The sequence below is a fragment of the Diceros bicornis genome, chromosome 28, assembly GCF_020826845.1.
Source record: "Diceros bicornis minor isolate mBicDic1 chromosome 28, mDicBic1.mat.cur, whole genome shotgun sequence".
NCBI lineage: Eukaryota > Metazoa > Chordata > Mammalia > Perissodactyla > Rhinocerotidae > Diceros > Diceros bicornis.
This window is the reverse complement of record NC_080767.1, coordinates 32158238-32184183: the sequence shown is the minus strand read 5'-3', so window position 1 is coordinate 32184183 and position 25946 is coordinate 32158238. Positions and strand designations below refer to the sequence as shown.

At 45.1% G+C, this 25946-nt stretch overlaps 1 protein-coding gene across 4 annotated transcripts in view; it reads left to right on the top strand.

The window, feature by feature from the left end:
* The window catches only part of DENND1A (DENN domain containing 1A), a 502861-nt gene that overhangs the window by 430279 nt on the left and 46636 nt on the right, over positions 1-25946 (top strand). For all 4 annotated transcript variants that reach the window (XM_058524001.1, XM_058524002.1, XM_058524003.1 and 1 more), the window contains 4 exons: positions 1622-1662; positions 4270-4341; positions 5785-5841; positions 14059-14190. In XM_058524001.1, the coding sequence (XP_058379984.1) occupies positions 1622-1662; positions 4270-4341; positions 5785-5841; positions 14059-14190 (302 nt within the window). The remainder of the gene's footprint in view (positions 1-1621; positions 1663-4269; positions 4342-5784; positions 5842-14058; positions 14191-25946) is intronic.

Genomic DNA, 25946 nt, shown 5'->3' with positions numbered 1-25946 from the left:
CTATTTATGTGCTGAGAGTAACGATGCCTCCCTCCCAGGATTCCTGCTGAGGTTAAACCAGGGTCTGGGAGGACAGGTTTGTACAGCCACCCAGGACAGACCCTGGCGTAGGATCACTGCTCAGTAAATGTTTCTTTAAAATGTGAAAATCCTCACAGAGTGCCTGGTCTCTGTGGACCTTTAGAACTGGAGGGATCATCCTCTCATTTTTCAGAGAAAGCAGCTGAGGGCCAGAGAGGTGTTAGTGGCTGACCTGCCTCCTGAGTCCCGATCTGGCCTTCTCTCTAAGTCCCAAAGCCTGTCTTTGGCAGCAGTCAAAACTAAATGCAAAATAAGAATCATGCTGCTGGCCCCCTCTTATTGCTGGGCATGTGTCTGGTCTGGACTACAGTGATAATCCAACTAGCAGTCCATAAACTCATAGAGTCAGGTATTATCTCACCTACAGAACCCCCTTTATAGGCCCCACCAGCCTCTGCTGCATGATGAGCACAATTAATCAATAAAATCCGGGCAAGTCTGCAGACAGTAATAGCGGATCGTTGATAAGTATTTCCTGAACACCTGCTGTGTCCAGAGCCCTGTAGAGTAAGAAATGGAAGACCCAGGTCTGCCCTCAAAGAGCTTGTAGACTGGCAGGAGAAAGAGATGCATAACTCAAGACAAGTACAAATTAAACCAGCGCAGGAAAAGGAGTAGAAACAGGTTTTTGTGCCGTTAGAACAGGGCTCTGTTAATTCTCACTCTGTAACGCGAGAACTTCCCAAAGTAGTGTTCTAACAGTTGAATATGCGTTCTGAGGAGAAGGTGGGCTTTATGTGTTGCTAAACTAAGTCAGATCATTCGGAGCTTCTAGAAGAGCTGTCTACCGACAAGACCTCCTTATCCCACCAGATGAAAAGACAAGTTCCCCAACAACGCCTCCTTTTTCTTTTCCAACACACAAGGGTTGAGGGCCCAGTATGTTGTGTCCAGCAGCGTGGACACTGGACACTCAGCCCCATGGTTCCTGCCCTGGGGTGGCTCACAGAACTTCAGAGAATTTGGACTTCTGAATGGGTATTACCTATTTATCGGGCTGTTCAGAGGAAGGAGTAGGAGAAAGGAGAAGCCCGCAGAGGAAGTGACGTCTGAGCTGGTCGTTAAGTGTACTCAGCAGAGAGGAACAGTGGGGAACAGTGGCCAGGCAAGGGGAACAGCATTTGCAAGGGCGTGGAGGACTGCGAGAATGCATGGTCAGGGAGCCCGAGGTAGTTCCTTGTGGTTGGAGCATACGGTAGTACAGAATGGTCGTACAGGATGGAGAGGCAGAGGGTGGGCAGTGCCAAGACGAAACGGGAGAAGAGAGGCAGGGTTGCTAAGAGGTCTGACCTCTATCCAGTGGGCAACGGGGAGGATTTGGGTTTGTACTCAGGGCGCTGATAGGGTCAGATCTGTGTTTGAAAAAGAGAACCTGTGGCAGCCATGCTCCTGCCCCCTTCAGAGAACAGGGCAGGGGAGCCCCCGTGTGATTCTCCAGCTTTTGAGCTCTCCGAGCCCTCCGTGCTGAGAGCAATATGAGGAACTCCTGAGGGCACGTAACTTCTTTCAGTAACAGCTTCTCTGACTCCTCTTTCCCCAGGCAGCGATAAACTGTACCATCAGTGGCTCTCCACAGTCCGGGTAAGTGTGCACCCCCTCGGAGCCACCTGGGCCCCTCCTTAGCATCCTGGCAGCCCTCTGCTTCCCCGGCCACCCACAAGGCTGTCATTCGGCCTGGGGCATTCCATTCTCTCAGGGGAAGATGCGGTTGTTTGTAAAGCCAGGCTGTTCTAGTGCCAGGTGGAGACAGCAGGATGAGACTGTCCAAAGCCATCCTCGGGTGAGGGTGAGGAGAGCCAGAAGAAGCTTCCTTGTCTCAGGAAGCTGGCCAAGGCATGCTGAATGGGTGTTGTCATCTTAAAGCGTTTCTGGGGAGGGCTCCTCCTAGGGCCAGTGCAATTGGGAAATTTTCATGGGAAAACCAAAAATGTGACCCTCTTGCTGCTCTGCAATATTTTTCACAGCAAAGGCTCCTGGAAAGATGGGGGGGGACACATCACGGAGAGTTTTTCATCCCCTCACTGTTGCTGTGAACAGTTTCTTGTTGTGTTGGAAGCCAGGTGCTTAGGGCTTCAGAAGCCACTAAAGAATTCAAATTCTTGCCTTTCCTTTACATGGGTTTATCAGTATGTACTGAAGGCCTACTGTGTGCTGGGCGCCATGCTGGGTCTTGGGGATGCAATGGGGAGCATGACACAGGCCCTGCCCTGGGGGAGCTCCCCATCTTGTTGGGGAGGCAGCACGTAAACAGGCAACTCCAGCATAATGTGATAAGTGTTCTCTCCCGCTCATGGGCCGAGGGCGCTGCTGCCAAGGTGGGTCCCTTGGAAGTGGCTGCAGTTGGCTGAGAGTAAGCAATTCCTCAATGAAAGACTTCTTTTGTTCTTCTTGTGGGGCCAAACACAGCACTTGGCAATCATAGTCAAGCAATAAGGACTTGTTGATTGATTGATAAAGGGAGTTTTAATACTCCAAAGGACCATTGAAATAGGACACTAAATAATTTTGGAAAGCAGTATGGAATAAATGAGTGGGTGAAAATTTCGTATTGTCCTACAACATAGAATGCTTTCTAGGTCAAATTGTAATGTTTTTAGTTAAAGCTCAAAATTTCTAATACAGGCAGTTACCAAAAATTGTGCTAAAAGCTAATCCCAGCAATTACATTACTGTATCATTCTTTTATATACGCGCTGGATCCAGTCTCTCCGTTCAAATCAGTTTGAATTATCTTTCCAAACCACTACACATCTGATTATGTGATCCATTTGATTAAAAACCCTCTCGAGGGGCCGGCCCGGTGGCGCAAGCGGTTAAGTGCGTGCGCTCCGCTGTGGCGGCCCGGGGTTCGCTGGTTCGGATCCCGGGCGCGCAACGACGCACTGCTTGGTAAGCCATGCTGTGGCGGCGTCCCATATAAAGTGGAGGAAGATGGGCACCGATGTTAGCCCAGGGCCGTCTTCCTCAGCAAAAAAAAAGAGGAGCATTGGCGGATGTTAGCTCAGGGCTGATCTCCTCACAAAAAAAAAAAAAAAAAAACCCTCTCGAGTGTAGACTCCTGACCCTGGCCCTTCATGAGCTGACCCATCTGACCTCTCAGCCTCGCTTGCCGTTCCTCCCCTGACACGCTGACCCCTTGTGACTCACAGAACACACCCTGGCTTTTCAGCTTCTGCACTTTTTTACGTGCTGTTTCCTATCCCTAGAATGTTTTTATCCTTCTTATCCCCGACATGGCACCTACTCATCCTTCATAGACCAGGCCAAATGGTTCGTCCTCTAAAGCCTTCTCTGACCTTCCAGACAGTGAGCTGCCCCCACACTCCTTGTGCACACGAACAGTACAGCTCTCATCACATCAGGCTGTAGGTATTTACCCTGTGCCCCCTCCGGACTGGGTCTGTGAAGGCAGAGAGCAGCCTTCCTGTGGCTCAGTACCCTCAGAGCCTAACACGCAGTGTCCCCACAATGAGCCCTCACAAAATGTCCATTCATTGCTTCCTTTGTGTGCTGGGAAAGCCTTCCCTCCTCCTCTTCCTCCTCTGCTCCCCTAAAAAACTGAACCAGGAAATGATTAACATTTATAGCCATTCATTCTTTCCTTTTCTCAAGATACAGATGTAAGGAAGGCAGCCTACAAGGGTGCCCTAAAGAGTGATTAAAAAAAAAAACACAGAAAACCAGGATGAGGAAAGGAAGGTGCATGGCTGAGGGTAGCATATTTCCAGAGTAGCCAGATAATCCTGGCTAACCAGGGCCCCAATTTTCTGCCCCTGTTTGGCATTGGCTATAGAGTCCATCATTATTCAGCTTACCTTAACGTTGTCCATGGTGGCTAGAATTTATTTAGAAGCTGTAGATTACTCTAGGGAAACCCTTGCTTCAGAGAGCCCGTGATAAGCTTTCGTTTCAACCAGTGGACTGGTGCCAAGCAAAATACTGAGCCCAGAGTCCCCCTCAGCTGGTTATCACCATCCTCATCCCCGACCTCCCCCGCAATACCCACCCATGGTGATTCTGCCAGGGACTTAACTAATTGCCCGGGACCAGTTACCATCTAGGCCTGTTCCTCTAATTAAATTACACACTCTTGAAATGTTGCTTAACTTGATTAAAGAGAAGAGGTCTTTGTTGGTGTTGGCCTACTATATCTTCAGCCCAAATTGCTAATTGACATTTTTATTACAGAAAGGAAGTGGAGCAATTCTGAATACTGTAAAAACGAAAGCAAACCCGGCCATGAAGACTGTCTATAAGTTTGTAAGTACTGGTCTTGGTCTCAGGATCCAAACAGATCTGTTCCTTAGCATGACAAAACTCTTAAATGTACCTGACCCTATATTGCAGAGATGATTCAGGGGCTGCTGGGCTATTGCCTAAAGCTCTCAATGCTCTTAGAATTATTTTGCAGCGTTATTTTATGACCAGGTCACTGACATTTTTAATTTAAAGTGTTTCTGCTCACAGTTGCTGTGATAGAGAAATGGGAGGCTACTGGTTTTAGCTTTTAAAATGTAGACTGGGTGGCTAAAATTCTGTCTGCTCCATGCCTGCGTCCCTAAGACCCAGAGGCGTGGTCTACCTGGTGTTCTGGCAAACTTTTCCTATGGGTAGCCCTGTTACTATGTTAAAATAAAGCAGCTCCTTTACAGGTTACTGAAGAGTGTTCATGGTGGAACACACCCCCTAATTTTTGTCCCAAATCCTTCATCATCTCTCTCATCACTGCCCTGTAGGAAATGCATTGTTTGTGGAACTCATGCCCACAGCAGAGTGAAAATAGGAGAACACGTCAGTTCCCGACGCTCCATCTCTTAGAAGCCTCAAGTATTTTCTTCTCATGATTTCTCTCGCTTGCTAATTTGACTCTGAGCCACTTAACTGGGGTGGTTTTGTTTTATTTCCATTTTTAATTTTGTTAGTCCTTTCTATGCTTAAATTGTAGTTATTTTAACGGAGTGGGTGGCTGCCAACAGAACCACACAGGTCTAAAATGACAGAAAATAGGGCCAGCCCCGTGGCTTAGTGGTTAAGTGCGCGCGCTCCGCTGCTGGCGGCCCGGGTTCGGATCCCGGGCGTGCACTGACGCACCGCTTCTCTGGCCATGCTGAGGCCGCGTCCCACTTACAGCAACTAGAAGGATGTGCAGCTATGACATACCACTATCTACTGGGGCTTTGGGGGAAAAAATAAATAAATAAATAAAATGACAGAAAATAAAAGCCAGGCGTCTGCCGAAATGAGATTTAAGGAGTGGAACTAGAGAAACTCAGTGATGTGTCTGTTCAGGCCATTCAGCCTGGGCAGAAAATTGGTCCTGAGGCCCTGCCCTAGTGAAATGTAATAGGTATTGTGAATCTTGCAGCCAGAAAAGCTGCTGCCCTCCTCTTGCTGGTAGCTGTCACCAGGCTGCCGAGATAAATAATTACAGAGAGGAGAAGAAGGGCTTCAGAAAGTGAAAAAAAAATTCAGTGCCATCAAAATGCAGAAAATAAAATCTCTGTAACCTCTTTAAGGATTTTTTTTTTTTAACCTTTTAACATTGTATTTGTTTTCATAGCCATTATGTTTTCAACTTGATGATCCCATTTTTCCTTCCTTTTTCTAGTAATCAGAGAAGGTGATTCGCAACGGACTGACATCAAGCATAGTCCCTGCTGGAAACAGAAAGGGAATCTTAACTTAAATTAATTTTTCATGCAGGCAAAAGATCATGCAAAAATGGGAATAAAAGAGGTGAAAAACCGCTTGAAGCAAAAGGTACTTCAAGTTCTTATTCAAAATGTATAAGCACCGTGTATGAAATGCGTGGCCACAAAAAAGTATGATGTGATCAATAGAGGGCTGTTTGATACAGTGTTGTTAGCACACTTCAAAATGCATTACCAGCTGTCCGGGAGTTTTCACACTGTTATAAATATTCACAGACAAAAAACTGTCTTCAGATAACATTAAGACTCTGGCTTAAACCCACAAAGGAAAGCAAGTTGAGAGTTACCGCTATTGGTCTGTCCCTTGCCCATCCCACTGGGCCTGGCGTTCACTGGGGTCTATAGAAATTGGCTCGGCCTCCCCATCCCGGCACCACTCCCTCCTCCAGCTGACTTCTGCTCTCAGGCTGGTTGTAAGCAAAACCAAGAGGCACCTCCACAGAAATGACTGCCGTGGTTCCGCGTGCACGTGGCTACCACGCAGACACGGGGCACAAAAGGTGGGTTTGAGGAGGACTGTGGGCTCTCCTCACAGTGGTGGACTAACCAAGAGGAGCCCAGCAGTTCATGTTTGAGACCTTTAGGGGCAGGGAGAGGCTCTGCTTGTCTTCTTGTACCATTGGTAGAGTTGTATGAAATCATACAGGCTACATCCTGGCTAAGAGTCCCCTTACCTGATTCTCAAGACGTGTACAGGGAGGTTAATGTAACAGAGAGAGCATTCTTATATTGTTATGGATGCCATCATTATTGCTGCCATCCTTCATTAAGCACTTACTAAGGATGGCCCTGCTAGGAGCTCTCACATTTAATCCTTAGAACAACCTTGGGGGATATTATTCCCATTTCATGTGTAAGGAGACTGCAGTTCAGAGGTGACGTAATTTGCCCAAGGTCACACTGTTGGAGCCTGGCAGAGCCAGGATTAGATTCCAGATCCATCTACTACCACCATCTGTGCTCTTCCCACTACAGTACTTCATAGTGCCTTCCTGAAACTAGTGTTCCGTTTTCCAAAAGGTGTTTGGGATCACTCACTTCGTTATCCCCACACACCCCACAATGTACCACTCTAATAAGGGCCTTTGTCTAGCTCGGCAGTTTTTTAAAAATTGAAAGCAGTTTTAATTTTATGACATCAGTTTATGAAGTTTATTGACCTCTCATTAACTTGAAATGGTCAAAGGAATTGATTCCTTTCTTTTAATTGCAAAATAATTTGCTCTGACTAAGCATTTAAATTCTTAGTTTCAGCTGAGAGTGAATTTTTAACAGCTGAGATTCAAGTCCTGAAATAAAAATCCTGTAGTGTAAATTCAGATAGACCTTAACTGTGGTCTTTTGCACCCTGCCAGAGACTGGCAGCTGGAATTCTTTACTTCACTGTTATTTAAGTCCCTAAATATACCTTTTTATCTCCTATCCCAGTCGCATGTAACTGAGTTGGATTGCAGACATAAAATGGAGTGGCAGGGAGGGGGGAATTCTCTCACCAGATTTTCCCTCCTTGGTGACTAGATCCTGGGCTCTGGCTGGTATTAGAATATTACTTGAAGTAAGCAAAGAAAGGGGTCCCTCCTCAGGCCGAGGACAGAGGCACCTCACTGGTCAGATCTCTCTGCAGGCCATTGCCTCCCTCCTCGTATCTGTAAACACTAGACCTTAAGAAAACCCCCTTTTTATGATATGTAACATTTCTGCAAATAACCAGTTACGCTCAGGTTTTTTGATGTTGTTGTTCACAGGTTCACTTAAACAATCTAGATCTCTCTCCCTCCACACCATCTCCCTTTCCTTCCCTTGATAGTATCTAAAGCTGATTTTCCCCTCCCTTTCTCCTCTTCCCCCTGCCAGTCTTTTCAAGAATAGCTTCAGGAGATAATGTTCTATAGAGAGTGTCAGTACATTTCAGGTGACACAAATGGTAAAGGCATTTTATAGAAATGTGGCTTGTCACCATCAGACTGTTGACAGATCTATTAGTATACCCTTTTCAATTTTCACTTTTCCCCCCTTCGGTCTTACAGATTTCTACAGACTTGATATTTTGCAGTTGTTCTTGGAAGAGCTGTTTTGTAATTGAAACTCCAGCATTGTTCAGTACGGACAGGACTTGGTCTTCTGCAGTGCTCTCCAGCTCCCTTTCTTGAGCTAATTCAGGATTTGGCTTCGCCTGACCTCTCTCACTGCAGTAGAAAATACTTCCTTGGCTTTTTTCTTTCCCTCTCTCTGCCCCCTCCCCTTTATGTGGCAGCATATCTGTGTGGCTCCCCAGATGAGTCTAATGCAGACATCTCAAATTTGGTTTCTGCTATGAAATTGAGGCAGTTCCCAACAAAGATCCAATTTTCAAATGTACTGAGTTGCCACCTGGCCTCCTCTAACTCTGCATAGCAATGGTGACCTCGCAGATATAATCAAGAACCCAATCTTGCCCTCTTCGCTCTCGCCTTGGGTTTGAATTGCAAATAGAAAATGTGGGTCCGACCTGTGGAGAGGTCACCATGGTGTGTGGAGGGTCCATCTCTAATATGACTGAGCAGAGCCCCTTCTCCATCCCTTGTTCATTTGTGCTGCAGATTTTCAAAGCATCTGAAATAGGAGCTTTTAGAGTATCCATGTGACCATTGGCAAGTAATTGTTAATAGATACTATAGTGCGGCTTTATTCCACACCTGCTCTGCTTCAGCCCAACAACAAAAAAAGAAGGATGGATAACATATTTCTCTGGATAAATGGAGCAAGGTGGTCAAGTTCTTCTATAGCTTGGCCTCTTTTGAAGTCTGACTTGCTCAAAATTAGGAAGAAGAAGAAATGGCATAGATGCTACCCAGCCGTCGCTTTCTAAAGGGAGAATGCAGTGCTTTCCTCTGGAGCGTCTACCTGCCAGACCCTGGCCACAGAAGAATGCCGCGTGGCTGGGCTTGTGACTGTCAACAAATTGCATTCTCTCGCAGCACCATACAAGGCTGGCATCAGAAGGCCAGGTTTTAAAAGCGATGGCTGCACACACATTCCTTCTCACCTGCAAGGAACATTAAGATATTCACATAAGGATGTCATTTTTTTGCCTATGGGGGAACCCTGAAAAATTACCTTTTTTCTTCAGTATCAAAATGATTTCATCAAATGGGCTCATTTCACAGCCCTTTTTAAAGTTTTAAGTCTTTATCTTGAAAAGATAAATCGAGCTTGTTGATTTCGAGTCTCTGAGATTGAAAGCAGAAATTCACAGCTAGGTTAGTGAAGGCTTGAGTTTCTGGCCAAACACTTCCTAGTGTATTGAAGGAGGTGAGTAAGCATGTGTGGGGCAGGGAGATCTAGGTAGACTCTTGTAGAACAGACATTTTCACACCTTATCATACAACTGTCAGCTCCCTGTCTCCAGACACGTTAAAATACGCCGCAGCCTCAATCACAGAAATTCCAACTTTGGATACTATTTTAATATCATTATTCATATTTTAATTTGCATTTGCTGTGGTGTGAAGTAGACTAGAAAAGAAGGGCACAGCATGATTCTGAGAATGGGGACCAGCAATCTGAGTCAGAGACAGTAAGGCCTCTGCCTCTCACTCCCAGGGGCCTTTCAACTTCCAGCACCATGGCATCAGATTTGGGCTTCTGAGGCAGGCGAGTTGGGTTCGCTGCTGATTGTGTAGGATATTAACTGTGTGACCTTGAGTAAGTTACTAGACCTCTCTGAACCTGGTTTTTCTCATTTGTAAACTAGGGGAAATAAAGATTTTTACTGGATTGTTGTAAGAATTAGAAGAGTAATGAGGTAATGAGTTTAAAAAGCAACACTTAGTAGCCACTCAGTTAATGCAAGTTCCCATCCTGTGCTTTTCTCATATCCCAGCTCTGGAGCAGCTGGTCTACCCAAACACCCACATGCACTTAGCCCGAGAACATGGCTGACGTGGAATTATCTTCTTTTTGGTCATCCGCACAGCCACCAGAGCAATCTTTCTAGAACACAACTCTGACCAAGTCACTCTCTTGATTAAACTGTTTCAGACCTTTCAAACCTTCCACCTCCCTGGCCAGGGGATTCCTGGAATGCCCCAGCCGCTGGGCCATCGGCCATTCCTTAACCAGGCACCACTCTTCCTCCCCTGGGCCAGGAGAGCTCTTCTTGCATCTCTGCCTCGTGAAGTCACATCCTCAGCTCCTTCCCTGTCCAACCCCCACCTCAGCTCCGACCCAAGGTCACTCAGGGCCCCTTCCTCCTCTGGGTTCCTGCCTCCTGACTTCTCACGGGTGCTCTGTCCAAGGACTTACCTTGTGCTGTCCCTGCCTTCTCCGCAGATGGGTGGAAATTAGCTCTCAGTCATGATTTCTGATTCCAGCAAACGCTTAGGGAAGATGATGGGAATTGAATTATTTTCTGACTCCTTTGCTTTACCGAGGGATGGGAACTGGTAGGACCCCAGTGCTCTGAGCAGAGCTGCGGGGCTCCTGGGAAGAGATTTGCCACCCTGCGGTGGCCTCTGATCTGCGGCTCTGTCTAGTGTCTTCCTCCTTTGTGACCCTTCAGGAAGGAATAGATTTACCCTTTCTGTCAGCTTCTTGGTTTTGCTTTTTTTAAAATGACATCTCGACAGTCAGTTTTTTCTGTTTACAAACAAAAAACATGTTTATTGGAGAAAATCAAAACAATCAGAGGAGCAAAAAGAAAATGATCTTGTTTTATAACCTGCACTTTATCATATTCTGAGCATTTTCCAGACCACTAAGTGTTTCTTCCACATGTCATTGGTTTAAATGGCTACATAAAATTTTATCTGATGGGCATATATACATTAATCAATCCCATTGTTGGACACTTTAGTTCCAATTTTTTCTAGGCAAATATCCTCATAGGTAAAACCTAGCAGGAATTCTTAATTATTTCATTAGGATAAATTTCTAGAAATGGAATTAATGGGCCAAAGGGCATGCACCTCTTTTAGGGTTTTGAGATAAATTGCCAATTTATGTTCCCACCAGAAGGGTATGAGAGCACCTATTTTCCCAAAGCCTTTGGCTGACAGCTTCTCAATTAGTTCTTAGACCACACTGTTTTGAGTCGTGGGTACCAGAAGTTGCTGAGGTTGGATCCTGCTGTGTGTGAGACCTCTGCTGGCAGACGCGGTAGAGCAGGTGAGCTGGCCCTGTCTCTTTCTTGACTGGGGCTCCTCCCACGCTGCTCTCAGTAGGATCCTGGGAAGAAGCAGTTGTCTTTCCCCAGGTGGAGGAAACAGTGCAGAAATAAATCAGCAGGGTGAGCCCCAGGACTTGGTAAGAAGGCTTTTGCACCTTTGGATCTTCTCACTAAAGAAAATTAATGTGCAGCCCTGCTTTTTGATGCACAAGCACCTTTGTATATTGGCCACATTTGCCTTCCAAATGATCAACTCAACTTTACAAAGATTTATTGGAGAGCATATGCTGTAGGGCAGAGAACCCAAAACCGCAAGGAATTCCCAGTCTATAGGGATAAGAAGATAAGTGCACGGATCCCATAAGGCACGGCAGCATGAGATCAGTGCAACAGGACAGGTTTCCGAGTAGGGATCACATCTGATGCTTTGTCGAACACCTCCTCAACTCAGAATACCTTCATTTGTGCTGTGGTTATGGGTCGATATGCTATAAATGCCAGCAATCCCGTAGCTCTGGGTTCCTCCACTTTCCACCTGTGTGGCCTTGAGTAAGTTGCCCTCTCTGAGCTGTTTCCTTACCTATAAAAGAGCGATGATCCTGTTTACCTTGTGATTCTCGTGGAAACTAAGTGTGATAGTGAAGGTTGAGGGTCTGAAAAAGTGCCTTCCAGTAGCAGGTGCTCAATGCAGGGCAGCTCTTCCGTTTAGATGGTGCTCTTCCCGAGTTGCAGAGATAATTATCTAACGTCCAGTTTGTACAGGACTCACATTTGTCAAAGCTTCCTCACATCTCATCTCGTTTAACCCATTCTCCCAGTAGCTTTGAAGTTTGCCAAGCAGGTGGTGGTCTCCCTGTTATAAAAATAAAGAATAGGTGCAGAGAGGTTGAGTGCCCTGGAAAGATCAGACAGCTAGTTAATGGTAAAAACAAAACTAGAAGACTGTTTTCACCCATAAGCTTAAACTAAGATGCTTTACCCAGAACTACCACGTACATTTTTTAAATAGCTATCATTGTATAGTTTTCATTAATATCAATATTTTCTTGCCGTGTTACCTTACAGCTCCATTTTTTTTCCCGCCAATCACTCACACACACGTGCAGTATTTTTTCTGAACTAAAAGTGAATTTTTTTACTGTTTAGCTTTCCTCAACCTCTTGTGCCTGTCTTCTCAGTACCCCCACCTGGATCCAAAATGCCTCTTTTGCCCTTTGTTACTTTCTGGTCCAAAAGGAGGCCCTCCCCCTCTTTGTTCCACTTGACCTGGGCACCTTAGGGCAGCCCGTTTCCAAAAGAGCCATTTCGAATTGGCTGTCGGCAGCCTCTCTCATCACTAAGCCTCAGCTGGGCTAAGACTTGTGGGCCACTTGATGTAAGCCCTTCTTGCAGAACCAAGAGGTCATCATCTCCCTCTGTTGTTACCAGGCAGCATAGAAACTGCAGCTGGATGCATGGAGAGAGAGAGAGAAATTCCTAGTTTATTGAGTACCTTATTAGTAGGTACTCAGTTGTTGTTATCAAGTACTGTATATAGTATATTATTGAGTAATAATGGTCTAGACACTTTTATGTTGCTTTATCTCCTTTAATCCTCATAGCTACCATATCCCCATTTTACAGTTGAGGAGACTGAGTTTACATATGTTTCTTCCTTAATGTGTTATTATTCAATAAGCAAGCACGTTCCTCCGTGTGCCACCATTCTCTCTATTTGGCTAAGTTAAGAGCAGTTGTCAAGTCTTTTATGTGCAGAATTTAATGAGTACTAAGGGTGTGTGTTTTGTTGACCAAAATGTGTATTTGTTTTTGCAATGAAAAGAGTTGGAAATTGTATTTATTACTTCATTCTGGCTGTTAGTTATTTTTACTTGATAAAAAATAATGATTTAAGTGTTTATTTTTACGTCTTTTCTCTGCCTTGCTCCAATGAAGATTTAAGCAACTTTCATAACTTGAATAAAGTGTATGATCTGTATTACACAAGTGGGCACCATCCACATCCCAAAGAAGCCATAAGTGTAGTCAGCCACTGGCTTTAGCCAAAGGAGCCATTAGCTGCCTTTCGCACATTGGGGTTTTTCTTTTCCTTATCATTTGACTTCATTCCTCAGAAGCACAAATTAAATTTAAATTTCTGAATTTAAAAATATTAAATTTTCTCCAAGTCATGGAATCCTACCTCAGACTTTAGTCTTTTCATTCTCCGCCAGGAAGACTAGGGCCAAGAAAGAGGGAGCATGAACACATCGCTTTCACAAACAGGCACATCATCAGTGAACAAATGTGGAGAAAATGTCCACACTCACCAATAATCAGAGTAATGCAAATTAAAACAACAATGAGATCTAATTTTTCACCTCGTAAATTAGCAATACATTTTTAAAACGATAAGGCTAACAAGTACCATGAAACTGATAATGCATCCATTGCTGGTAGTTGGCGTAAATTGGAAAGCAATTTGGTAGAATGAATAAAAAGCCTTAAGAATGTTTGCATCTTTTGACCTAGTGATTTCATTCCTAGAGATTTCCGTAAAAAAAAATAATCCAAAAGAAAGAAAAACTCTGATGTTTATCATGTGGTGTTTAGAAAGGAAAGAAATTAGGAACAACCTCAATGCCCAACAGTAGTAGAATGATTTATTAAATTATTGTATATCTGCTCGATGAAATATTATGCATCCATTAAAATTATTATTATAATGACTATGTAGTACCATGGAGATGCTTATAATATAGCAGGAAAAAATAGAATGTAAAATTATGCATGCGCTGTGATTGCAAGTAATTTTTAAATGTCTGCATGTGGACAAAGTGAATATGTAAAAATGAAAATAGCCGTGTAAGGTAGCAGGATGCAAGATTTTTTTCCCCACTACTGTGAATTATTATATTGTCTTTGTCATTTAATGTGTTTGATTTCAGTTTCTCTAGTCCTTCAAAGTCAAAGAGCCAAGTTAGCCTTCAGTCTCCTCCATCTCGAGTAGGAGGATAGGCTCGGAGTGTCCCAGGGGGAGTTCCGTGGCAGGCCACTTAGCTGTGGGGTTTGAAGGAGCACCTGTGCTCATGGCAGGTGCCGTGACCCCGACACCAACCTCGACCGGGCTTCTCCCTGCAGGACATCGCTGAGAATGGCTGTGCCCCCACCACAGAAGAGCAGCTGCCAAAGACCGCGCCGTCCCCACTGGTGGAGGCCAAGGACCCCAAGCTCCGAGAAGACCGGAGGCCAATCACAGTCCACTTCGGGCAGGTATGCGCCCTGGCCCTTTGCCCGGTCTGGGTTTTGTTTTCCTTTTTCTTTTTTTTTATCAGAAGCTGTAGCACATGCAGCAGACAGACGGTTTTTCACTTCAGTTCTCTTTGGCGAAACAAAACAGTGCCATGGAGTTTTGCACATCTTCGAATGTTTATTTGTTGCAAACATGTTTTGAAGTTGAATTTTCAAAAATTTGGGGGAGACAGCATGGCTCTGGTCATAAACTAGCTCAACTCTTGAATGAAGTCATTAAATGCAGCTGCTGCCTCGCCGCTCCAAGGCGCTCTGTTTAAGGTGCCTCTGTTAGCTGAGCATCTCATTAGAACATTTGAGCATCCCAGGCCCTTCTTTGCACCTTCAAATAAAAGGCAACAAGCAAAGTCTTAAAAAAATCAATTAGGAGTTCTTTATTAATGTACTTCCTGAAAATCAGTATCCGGAGTCATGCTTCTCAGAGTAAACACTCCCGCTACGTACGATTCTAGAGATCCGATTCTAAACCAACTATTTTCAAGGACCTGAGCATTTGAAAAATTGTCTGTTTGATTTTTTTCACTTAAGTAAAACATTGTACTCTATATAGAAACTGAAATTTTTTATCCATTTCCTATTAGTGGTTATATTTTCGGTTGAAAAAGATTGCATACCCTCCCCTACTTCTCTTCAGTTGACTCTCTTGATTAGCAAAAGTCATAATTTCTGGTTTATGAGAAATGGCTCCATTAGCAAGATATGACTGTAACAAGAATTTACAAGGTTATTTGTTCTTAAATTACCTGATTCTTTAACCATTTATTAGATGAAGCATGATTAAAATAGTCTTTATTTTATCTTAAATAGGATTGCTATTTTATCACATAAAGGACCTAGAAGCATACATTTAAGATGTTACTTTTTGTGTGTGTGTGTGTGTGAGGAAGATCAGCCCTGAGCTAACATCTGATGCCAATCCTCCTCTTTTTGCTGAGGAAGATTGGCCCTGAGCTAACATCCATGCCCATCTTCCTCTACCCCACATAGGATGCCGCCACAGCATGGCTCGACAAGCACTGAGTGGGTGCATGCCCGGGATCCGAACCGGTGAACCCTGGGCTGCTGCAGCGGAGCACGCTGAAGGCAACCGCTTGCGCCACGGGGCTGGCCCCAAGCTGTTACTCTTTTTAACAGACATTTATCCAGTGCCTACTATGTAGCAGGCATTGAGCTATTTAGAACTGAAGGGAACTCATGAAATTGTTGCTGTGGGTTATTATTGTAAGGGATGAGTTTGTTGAAACAGATAATACATTCATACATCTTAAACTTGGGGAGGTTCACCCCCCTTTTCTGATTTTACACTTAAAAGGGATGTTATAAAAATTGAACTGTAGCACGAGAAAGAAGCATCCACAGGCAGTGCTCATTTGGTTAATGATTGTCTTCAATTGCGTCGGTGTTCGCACCCCTGAGGAGCTGCCTCCTCCCCGGGTTCAGGCCTTGGTGGAGAAATGTGCACCCCAGTTCCCTGGCTGTGTTTGCTGAAAGCACAGCCCCTGGTTGTCGCCAGCATGGCATTCCAGAGCCAGCTTCCTGCCTGCCTTTGTCCTCATTCCTGCACAACCTTCCCATGAAAAGAGCCCCTCGCTGGAGTTGGGAGCCCATTACAGAGAGAGGGGGCGGGGGAGAGGGATTTCATGGTGTTAAACATTCCATTTTCAAAACACAAAAAAGGAGGCCCTATTTGAAATGGAGAAAGACCTTCTTTCCATTTCAGCAAGAAGTGGAGATACTTTCATGTCATTCCCAGCTAAACGCGGAATAAGAGTGTGTGTACGCGCGGGTGGGGGATAAACAATTAAAAAAGCCACCCCAAACTCTGTTGAAATAAGAGCTGTCTGTGCCTTCACAGGTCTGTAAACTGGAGAGGACGAAAGTGGCTTTTTTCCCCGTTTGTCACTTCCCTCACGTGGCTGCCAGCATTATGCAAGTGTACAGGAAGGCAGGATTTTTTTTTAATGCATGCATGCGGATTAAGGTCAAGCCCCAAGTATCAGCCATGCAGCGGGCTCTCCCTTACAGCTGCAGCCGCAGAGCCTACCCACAGCCGCGAGATGCCTTAATTGAGACGTGCTGTCAAAGTGACAAACACATTTGCATACAGTCTACACTCTATTTATTTTCTCTGGAAAGGTCTACAGTCTGCTGTTGGTTGAACATTCTTAATCAGTTTGCTGTAAGTGAACTGCCAGCTAGCTCACTTGTGCCGGCCGCTTCTTCATTAGGTGACAGATTAGCTGCAGGGGGGATGGGCCAGGGAAACCGAAGACCCCTTTCTTTTAACTCTTTCCAGCTTCGCCCCCGTGCTAGGCTGTCCTCCAGTCCTTCCCCAGGCGCCTGGTTTGATGGGTCATTGACTGTAATAGGTAGCGTTTCTAGAGCACCTACTGCTGGCAGACGTGAGTTTTAGGGACTTTATATTCTCAAAGAACAGTCTTTTGAGTTCCATTTCAAAAAGTGTTGCCACACTCTCCTACCATCTGTACTATTTTTTTACTTGATATTTTCCTTTCAACAGACTCAGACCTGACATCCGTACCAACTTTAGCCTCATCTTAAGTGATGACATTGTTAAAATCAGAGGTTTGATGTACTAGTCCAATTTTTTCCTAAGGCATATCAAAAGAAATTTTTAGGTATCCATCTATGTGTCTCCTAAACCCCTCATGTAGCCCCAGTGGTGTACGTTCTCCTTTTGGAAAACATGCATCTCCACCATAGCCTTTTGAGGAAGGGATCATTGGTCACATTTTATGGACCCAGAGCTGGAGCTCAGGCACCTGAAGGGACCTGCCCAGGGCCATATCACCAGCATGGAGACCCGGGACAGTCCGACTCCAGTGCCCACTCCAGCTCCCTCACCGAGCAGAGACTTCAGCTGTTTTGATGTGTCTGTTAAAGCTAATGTGTCCTGGCAAAATAATTTTAACTAGCCAGGTAATGCAGGCTAACCTCAGAAAGGTCCTTGCCTTGAGTTTGCATTTCTGCGGGTTTCATTCTTTAAGAACACTTAGCTTTCCAGTGAGGACAGAAACTGTTGAGATTGTTATTACATTAATCACTCCACCTTGCAAAGCTAGTGCCCATGTTACCAGCCAGGGGAGCTCCATGGAGACATGTGGCAGGGTGGCAGGGAGCCTGCCCAGCGGCAGAGGTCTTTGCAGAGCCCTCAGACGGGGGCGCTTAGTGCTGAGGGCAGAGCAGCCTCTGCCAGGGGAGAGGAGGTGCTCTCTTTTCTCCGCCTCGCTGGAGCTTCCTCCTTTGAGGCTTTGACCATTCCTCCGTTCAGTTATGCATCTTTCATCGTGTATTGAGACCTACCATGCGTAAAAAAAAAAAAAAAAGTAAGTTCTTGTGGGGTGTAATGAGGGAGACAGACCAGCAAATGGACATTCCAACCCAGAGGGATCAGAACAGTGAGAGAGGTGAGCTCAGGCTGTTCTGAGGGCCCCACAGAGGCAACTTCTTCACTCCCAGGACCCAGGCCCCAAGTTGGACCCTATAGTTACAAGATATTTTGTCAGCAAACTGAACTCACTAACAGTTAATTTGTTTTCTGCAGCAGACATGTAAGGCCACTCAGAGCTCATCAGGAGCCACGTTGGCAGTTCCAGACAAGAGCAAATCAGTGGATTTTTAGTTAGCCTCTGCGTCCTTAGGTACGGTTTCTTTAAAGAGTTCAAAAATCTCAAATAACTTGAGAATGCCGAGTCCTACCTTGAAAAATGTTTAGGTTTAGAAAGGCTTTAAATAACTCTTTTTTCTCCCTCCCAAGTTCAGAATCAAAAAACAAGGCTCAAGAGACAGTCAAATGAGATTTTTTTTAAAAAGCCAGCTTTTTTACTGATAAAGCTAAAAGGAGAATATTGCTTTAGACCTGAGGCCAAATGGGCTCGCTAAAACTTCACCTCAAAGACCGAGCTATTCCACACAGGAGAAGTGGACAGTTGCAGGCAGCACCCAGCTGGGCTTTGCAGGAGGGAACTGGGAGGGCACACGGAACATGGAGCATGCTCACTTCCTTCTCTCAAATCCGAGAGGAGGACTCCTCCTCTGGGCGGGAACAAGCGAGAGGGCGCAGAGAGCAGCTGAGAATTCCCCCGTGGTTTTCTCTCCTGGGGTGGATAATGGACATTCCCTCCTTTCTGTGGCTGTGAAAGGAGTGAGGAGGCACTGTCCTCCCCAGCAGGTCTTGGGCACCCCTCAGCCAGAACACCTTGCCTTGACTACTTCCCCTTCTGAGAAATCAGCAGAAGCAGCACCCCGTGGAAACTGCTCTGCTCCCTGCATTTAGTAAGATGGACAGGCCAGTAGGTGCTTTCACATATGTGCACATTTCATTGAATCTTTACCATCAGCTGGTAAGGAAGAAGCATCATACCCATTGTACAAACAAGGAAACAGGCTTGGAAGACATTTGCTTGAATTAGTAGCTAATCCATACTCCACAGCTCTCCCTCTCTGGCTAGGGGAACTGGACTGGCCATAGGAGCCCAGTGGCACTGGATACTAGTCCTGGATGCGTGCTGCCAATGCTGTGGGCCTTGGCCAGAGACTGGGCCTTCTCAGGAGGTGGGAGGATGAGGCTCCCCTGAGAACATCATGACAAACCCACTCCAGGGGCCTCTTCGTTGTGTTCCCCCCAATTGATTGATCCTGCAAACAAAGTAATTGCCTACCTTCCAATCTGATAGATTACAAAAAGCGTGCATTGAAAGGTGCTTCTATTCTCTCAGTTGAGCAAAGGTTTCTAAAGAACTTTAATGTAAAGTTTGAAAACCCAGTTAAACCAAAGCCCAAACTAAACACTACTGTGGCTTCCAGAGGCCTGGGACAGAGTGGTTTGGTTACATCCCTACAGTAGCTCTTGGACTGTGGTTGACTCCTTGTCTGTGCATATGGAAAGTTCTGGGTTTACAAGCATGAGCCAGGTCATTCAGTGCCACTCTCGCCCTGGGCTGGAAAAGCTGCCCAGCGAGTGAATGCCTTCTCAGCACCCTTGGCTCTGAGTGCCCTGAGAAACCCCTTCTGCCCCATTGAGCTTGGAAGTCACACACGATTCCCTTCAATTCAGCCATTGCTTCCCAACCACCTCCAACAGATATTCCCATGTTCCCCAGACACCTCAAACCACAGGCCTGCAGTCTGAATGACACTCTTTGCCAAACTCACTCCTCCTCCTCTGTCTCCCACCTCGGCAGACGGCACCGCCGTCCATCCAGAAGCCTGGGTCCACTCCCCACCTCCTCAGAGCCTCTCCCTTCCACCTCCTGGACACTGCGCAGTCCCTCTCCTCTCCGTCATCTCCATCACAGCTTTGGTTCAGGCTGCATTATTGCTCGCCTGGACTGTTCCAGTCTTCTGGCTCACCCCCACTGTATTCCCCACCTGGCCTTGCAGGATCCATTTGAAGCATGCATGAGTGGCCATGTCACCTCCCTGCTCCTAGCCTCCCCTGAAGATTCCACCTGCACCCTTGCTGTGGCACATGAGGCCCTTCATGATCTGCCTGTCCGCCCTCAGAGCAGGTCCTTTTTGTGAATGCTCCCAACTCCCCTAAGAAGAGTTGGTTGCTCCTGTCTTTCTGCGGCCCCAGAACTTGGCACATGCGGTGTGTCTCACACAGCCGTATAATTCTTTAATACTTGTCTTCCTCCATGAGAATATGAGCCTCTGGAAAGTCCACCACCGGGCCTGGCACTGACCTGGCAGTCATTAAACATCTTGGGGTTTTATTATTGATGTGGACTTGCAAATTGATTGGTAATTGGTTGATTATTGTTTAAGTATTTGCTGTGTATCCAGAAAGTTATTTGGTTTTATTTCATTTCCTATGCTTATAGTTCTGTTAATTTGAAGAAGAAAAATGAATATTCTGTTAGTGGTCAAAAACTACTTCCAAATCACTTTCCATAAATAAGGGTTTTGTTTCCAAGTAGAAACAGCTTTGTATTATAAGAATTTAGATCTTGTTTCATTTTGTTTTGTATTTTCATGAGCTCCTAAGGTCTAGTCATATACGCCCCAGGAAGAGAGGGGAGGAGGAAGAGGCAGAGAGACAGCAGTCAAGGGAAGGAAAGGCCCAGCATCCCTTGAATTATATCAAATAAAGCAAAAGTTTTATCTATAAAAGAGACTAAGCTGCATAACCCAATGCAAATTATGAACTTAACTTGGATAATTAAAAAAAAAAAAACGAGCTTTAAAGACATTCTTGGGAACATTGGAAGATTTGAAGATGGGCTGGGATGTTAGGTGATATGATAGAATTATTGTTAATATCTTGGTTGGTAGGGGCTTATCTTTATTCCCAGGAGGTGCACACTGGAGTACTTAGGGGTGAAGTACCATGATGTCTGAAACTTGCTTTCAAATGGTTTGGCCAAAAAATTACACACACACACGCGCGCGCGCGCAGACACACACATATATAACATCCATTCACAGAGAGAGAAAGCAAATACAGCCCCCATTCCCCCAAAGAATTTAACTGCTGAAAAGGCAAATGCTGATCAGTTGCTGGAGGCAATGTGGTAGAGAGGACAAAGCACAGATTTTAGAACTGGGCAGCTCTGTACTTAAATTTCAGCTCTGTCACTAAGTAACTGGTGAACTTCAGTAAGTTACCTACCTTAGGGAATTCAGCTTCCTCGTCTTTAGACTGGGGATAATAATACCCACGTCATAGATCATTGTAAGACTTAAGTGAGATGTCATCTGTCTAGCTAAGTACTAGCACATAGGCCCTCGGTAAATATCAGTCTCTTTCTGCAGTGGGGAAAAATGGAGCCAGCTGTCAGTCACCCACTGATGTAGCCTCCCAGCCGGCCAGTACTTGACCATCATCGTGGCCCTCAGAACACACCTCCTCAGTGGCAGCCCTCCTGCATGCACACACTTGTAACTGATCTGCATCCCTACAGCTCTGGGTGGGAAAGTCAACACTAAACCCAGGAGGGCTAGCATCCTCCAGCAGAGGGAGAGGTGCTGGTGGTATGGCCAGGAGATGGCGCTGGAAACAGCAGATGATGGCACCCAAGTCTGACTCTGACAGTGAGCAGAAGGGGCCGTGGGACAGGTTGGGGCACCAGGTGTGGTGAGCAAGTGAGCATCGTGGTCTGCAGTCCAAAGTCATTTTCTTGGCCTAACTCATCAGCCGTGTTTTCACAGTCCACAAGGCAGAGCTCTCTACACGCTGCTCTTTCAAACTCTGTTGTTTCCAAATCATATTTCGCCCTGTGCCAGCACCCCTTTTCTGCTGTTTCAGCCATATCTTTGTGTGAGAAAGTGGGCACTGTTGTGACAGTCTCCCTGCTCCATTTCCTCCAGCTCCTCCTGCTCTGATCCAGCCTTTGTGCCAGCTGCACAGGCTGACTGTAAGGTGGTTCTGCCTTCAGTCCTGGTGGGTGCCTGTCCAAAGTTATTGTGACTCATTCACTGCCATTACCAAAAGCAGCATGGTCCCTAATTGGTAGTGGGTTTGTCAGGTCTGTCTGGTGAGGGTGGCTGACTGGGCCTGTCTTTCCATGTGGCCTTGCTTTGTCATAGCCTAGGCTAGCCCAGAGACAGCTTTCTGATGGAAGGTTAACAAGGCCAGGGTTTGCTCCTCTGAGCAGACATGCTGGATTTCAGAAGGAAAGACTTGCCAATCAAAAAAAAGAAATCAGATTCTGGAAATTCGAAAGGATTGAGTTGAAAATTCAGGAGATTTCTGATTAAGCACATGGTGTTGCCTTCTCAGATAGTATTCCTCTCGTCACAGGAAGCTCAGCACTGAGGGTAAATCTCGATGTGCCACGGAAGGGCTGAGAAATGTCAGCAGCCAAGTGAAAATCCAGGCTCCCAACCGCAGTTTGCTTTCTAAACTATACCACCTGATCTCCATTCAGCACAAGTTAAGGATGGCTGCAGAAGGGCCAGGGGCCGAGATCAACCCCCCTCCTCCTAGGACTGGAGCACTTTAACAACAGTTTGAGCGCCTCTTATGTGCTAGGCATCGGGATGCTTGAAGAGCAGTGGGAGGGGTCTGAGGACAAATTGCTCACCACACACCAGGCACCACGCCGAGACCTGGAGAAATGAGTCTGTGTTCCAACTCCAGGTACCATGCTAGGCGATTCCTACAGGTGAGCCCACTTAATCTTTTCAGCCACCCAGCTGAGTTTTAGGTATTATCTCCTCTTAAAGAGGAGGAGACAGGCTCAGAGACTTAGCCAAGGTTTACAGCTCAGAAGCAACAGTCAGGATTCAAAGCCGTGTTGTTTATTACTAGAGCTCAAGTTCATACCCCAGCTCTGTGCTGAGAACTTGGCAGTTTCCTGCTGGGTTTGTAGTGATGGGGCCAGTGCAGCAGCCTGGGCTGATGGTCCGGGATCCCAGGATGTTGGACCACAAGGAAGGCCTTGTTCCTGGTTTCCTTCCAGATCCCAGGCTTTCCTTAATGTTTAATGGGCCTTTCTTAATGGGCCTAAGTTGGCACCAAGACAGGTCAGCTGGTATCCTGCATCTGGTGTAGACTCTGTACACCAAAGGCATGCTGGGTGCTTTCCTGGTGTGTGTGAGGGAGTAGAATGCAGGATAAAAACTGGGCATGTGCAAGAGTTAGTATTGGGGGTGTCAGGAGCCAGTCCAGCCCCAAAGATCAGGGGCAGGGCCCATACTGTGAATCTATATCAGTTAGGGTTCTTTGGGTTATAAGAGACATAAAACCAAAAGAGAAATTATTGGCTAACACTAGCTTCAGCTATGGCTTGATCCAGATATCAAATCATGTCAATCAAACCCAGTGTTTTGCTGCATTTCTTGGCTTTGCCTCCTCTGCTGGTGCCATTCTCAGGCAGGCTTTCCCTTCCTGACGGCAAGATGACTTCAGCAGCTCCAGACCACATCCTTCCAGGTGCAAGAACAGCCAGAAAGTGAGTGTCACTTCCTAGTAATTTCCACACAAGGCATGGGATTCACTCACTGAACCACCTTTGACCATACACCTATCTCAGAAGCAATCATTGTGGCCAAGGGTTTTCTGGGTGCCACTGGTAGGGCCTCATGTGAAACACATACCTAAGGGGTGAAGAGGTAGTTCCTGGAAAGGAAATCAGGGGGCTTTTATCAAAAGAGGGGCAAACAGATCCAATTAATAAATGTGCACAGAGGCCAAACAGGAGGCATTGTCCCAGTCTCTTGTCGTCTTGTCTGATGGCAGAGAAGGGTTCACACCCAGAGCTGTGGGAATCTTGAAACCAAAAGAGTGTGCAAGGCTGAGAGTCAAGGTAGAGATCAACCAGGGCACCAGATAGGAGACAGAAGAGCAATAGCAGGTCAGTGCATGGCAAGGAGGTAGGGGTCACAGGTTATAGGGATGGGCACAGTTGCCTGTGATAGCTTCTAGGCAATGGAGTGTGGCCCATTCAGGGCCCAGGAGTGGAAAAAGACAAAGCCAAGAACCAAGGTCACTTGTTCAGGAAATAATCACTGATACCTACTTTGTGCCACACCTGTGAAAACAGGACTCACAATGACACGGTCCTGACTTCAGGGAGCCCACAGTCCTGTAGTGGGTGGCTCAACTTAATCCTGATGGACCAAGTCCATCTGGTAGTTTTTAAAGGCCCAGATCTGTGTTGCATGATCATGTCATGGGGCATATCAAAGTCCCCTTTTCACTTTGTTGTTGTTTTTCATTGAGGTCATACTGGCTTATAACATTGTGTAAGTTTCAGGTGTACATTATCATATATCAGTTTCTGTATAGACCGTATCGTGCTCACCACCGATAGTCTGTTTTTTATCTGTCACCATACATATGTGCTCCTTGATCCCTTTCGTCCTTCCCCCCAACTCGTTCTCCTCTGGTAACCACTAATCTGTTCTCCTTATCCATATGTTTGTTTATCTTCCACATATGAGTGAAATCATATAGTGTTTGTCTTTCTCTGTCTGACTTATTTCACTTAGCATAATACCCTCAAGGTCCATCCATGTTGTCACAAATGGCACAATTTTGTCTTTTTTATGGCTGAGTAGTATTCCATTGTGTGTGTATATGTATATATACACACACACACACATATACCACATCTTTATCCGTTCATCAGTCGATGGGCACTTGGGTTGCTTCTACATCTTGGCTATAGTGAATAATGCTGTGATGAACATAGGGGTGCATAAATCTCTTTGAATTGTTGATTTCATGTTTTTTGGATAAATACCCAGTAGTGGGACAGCTAGATTATATGGTATTTCTATTTTTAATTTTTTGATAAATCTCCATACTATTTTCCATAGTGGCTGCACCAGTTTGCATTCCCACCAGCAGTGTACAAGAGTTTCCTTCTCTCCACATCCTCTCCAACATTTGTTATTTCTTGTCTTTTTGATAATAGTCATTCTGACAGGTGTGAGGTAGTATTTCATTGTAGGTTTGATTTGCACTTCCCTAATAATTAGTGGCATTGAACATCTTTTCATGTGCCTGTTGGCCATCTGTATATCTTCTTTGGAAAAATGTCTGTTCATATCCTCTGCCCATTTTTGGATCAGGTTGTTCATTTTTTTGTTGAGTTGTATGAGTTCTTTATATATTTTGGAAATTAATCCCTTGTCGGATATGTGATTTGCAAATATTTTCTCCCAGTTGATGGGCTGTCTTTTCATTTTGTTAATGGTTTCCTTTGCCTTGCAGAGGCTTTTTAGTCTGATGTAGTCTCATTTGTTTATTTTTTCTTTTGTTTTCCTTGCCTGAGTAGACATGGTATTTGAAAAGATACTGCTAAGACCAATGTCAAAGAGTGTACCACCTATGTTTTCTTCTGGGAGTTTTATGGTTTCCGGTCTTACATTCAAGTCTTTAATCCATTTTGAGTTAATTTTTGTTTATGGTGTAAGATAATTGTCTACTTTCATTCTTTTTGCACATGGCTGTCCAGTTTTCCCAACACCTTTTATTGAAGAAACTTTCCTTTCTCCATTGTATGCTCTTGGCTCCTTTGTTGAAAATTAGCTTCCATAGATGTATGGTTTTTATTTCAGTTCTGTTCCATTGATCTGTGTGTCTGTTTTTCTGTCAATACCGTGCTGTTCTATTACTATAGCTTTGAAGTATATTTTGAAGACAGGGAGTGTGTTACCTGCAGCTTTGTTCTTTTTTCTCAGGATTGCTTTGGCTATTTGGGGTCTTTTGTTGTTCCATATAGATTGTAGGATTCTTTGTACTATTTCCATGAAGAATGTCATTGGGATTCTGATTGGGATTGCATTGAATCTGTAGATTGTTTTGGGTAGAATGGACATTTTAACTATTCTTCCAGTCCATGAGCGTGGAATATCGTTCCATTTCTTTATGTCTTCTTCGATTTCTTTCAATAATGTTTTATAGTTTTCAGTGTATAGGTCTTTCACCTCCTTGGTTAAATTATTCCTGGGTATTTTATTCTCTTTGTTGCGATTGTAAATAGGATTGTATTCTTGACTTTTCTTTTTGCTACTTCGTTGTTAGTGTATAGAAATGCAAGTGATTTTTGTAAGTTGATTTTGTACCCTGCAACTTTGCTATAGTTGTTGATTATATCTAATAGTTTTCTGGTGGGTTCTTTAGGGTTTTCTATATGTAGAATCATGTCATTTGCAAACAGTGAGAGTTTTACTTCTTCCTTTCCAATTTGGATCCTTTTTATTTCTTTGTCTTGCCTAAAGAAAAGAAAAGACTCTGGCTAAAA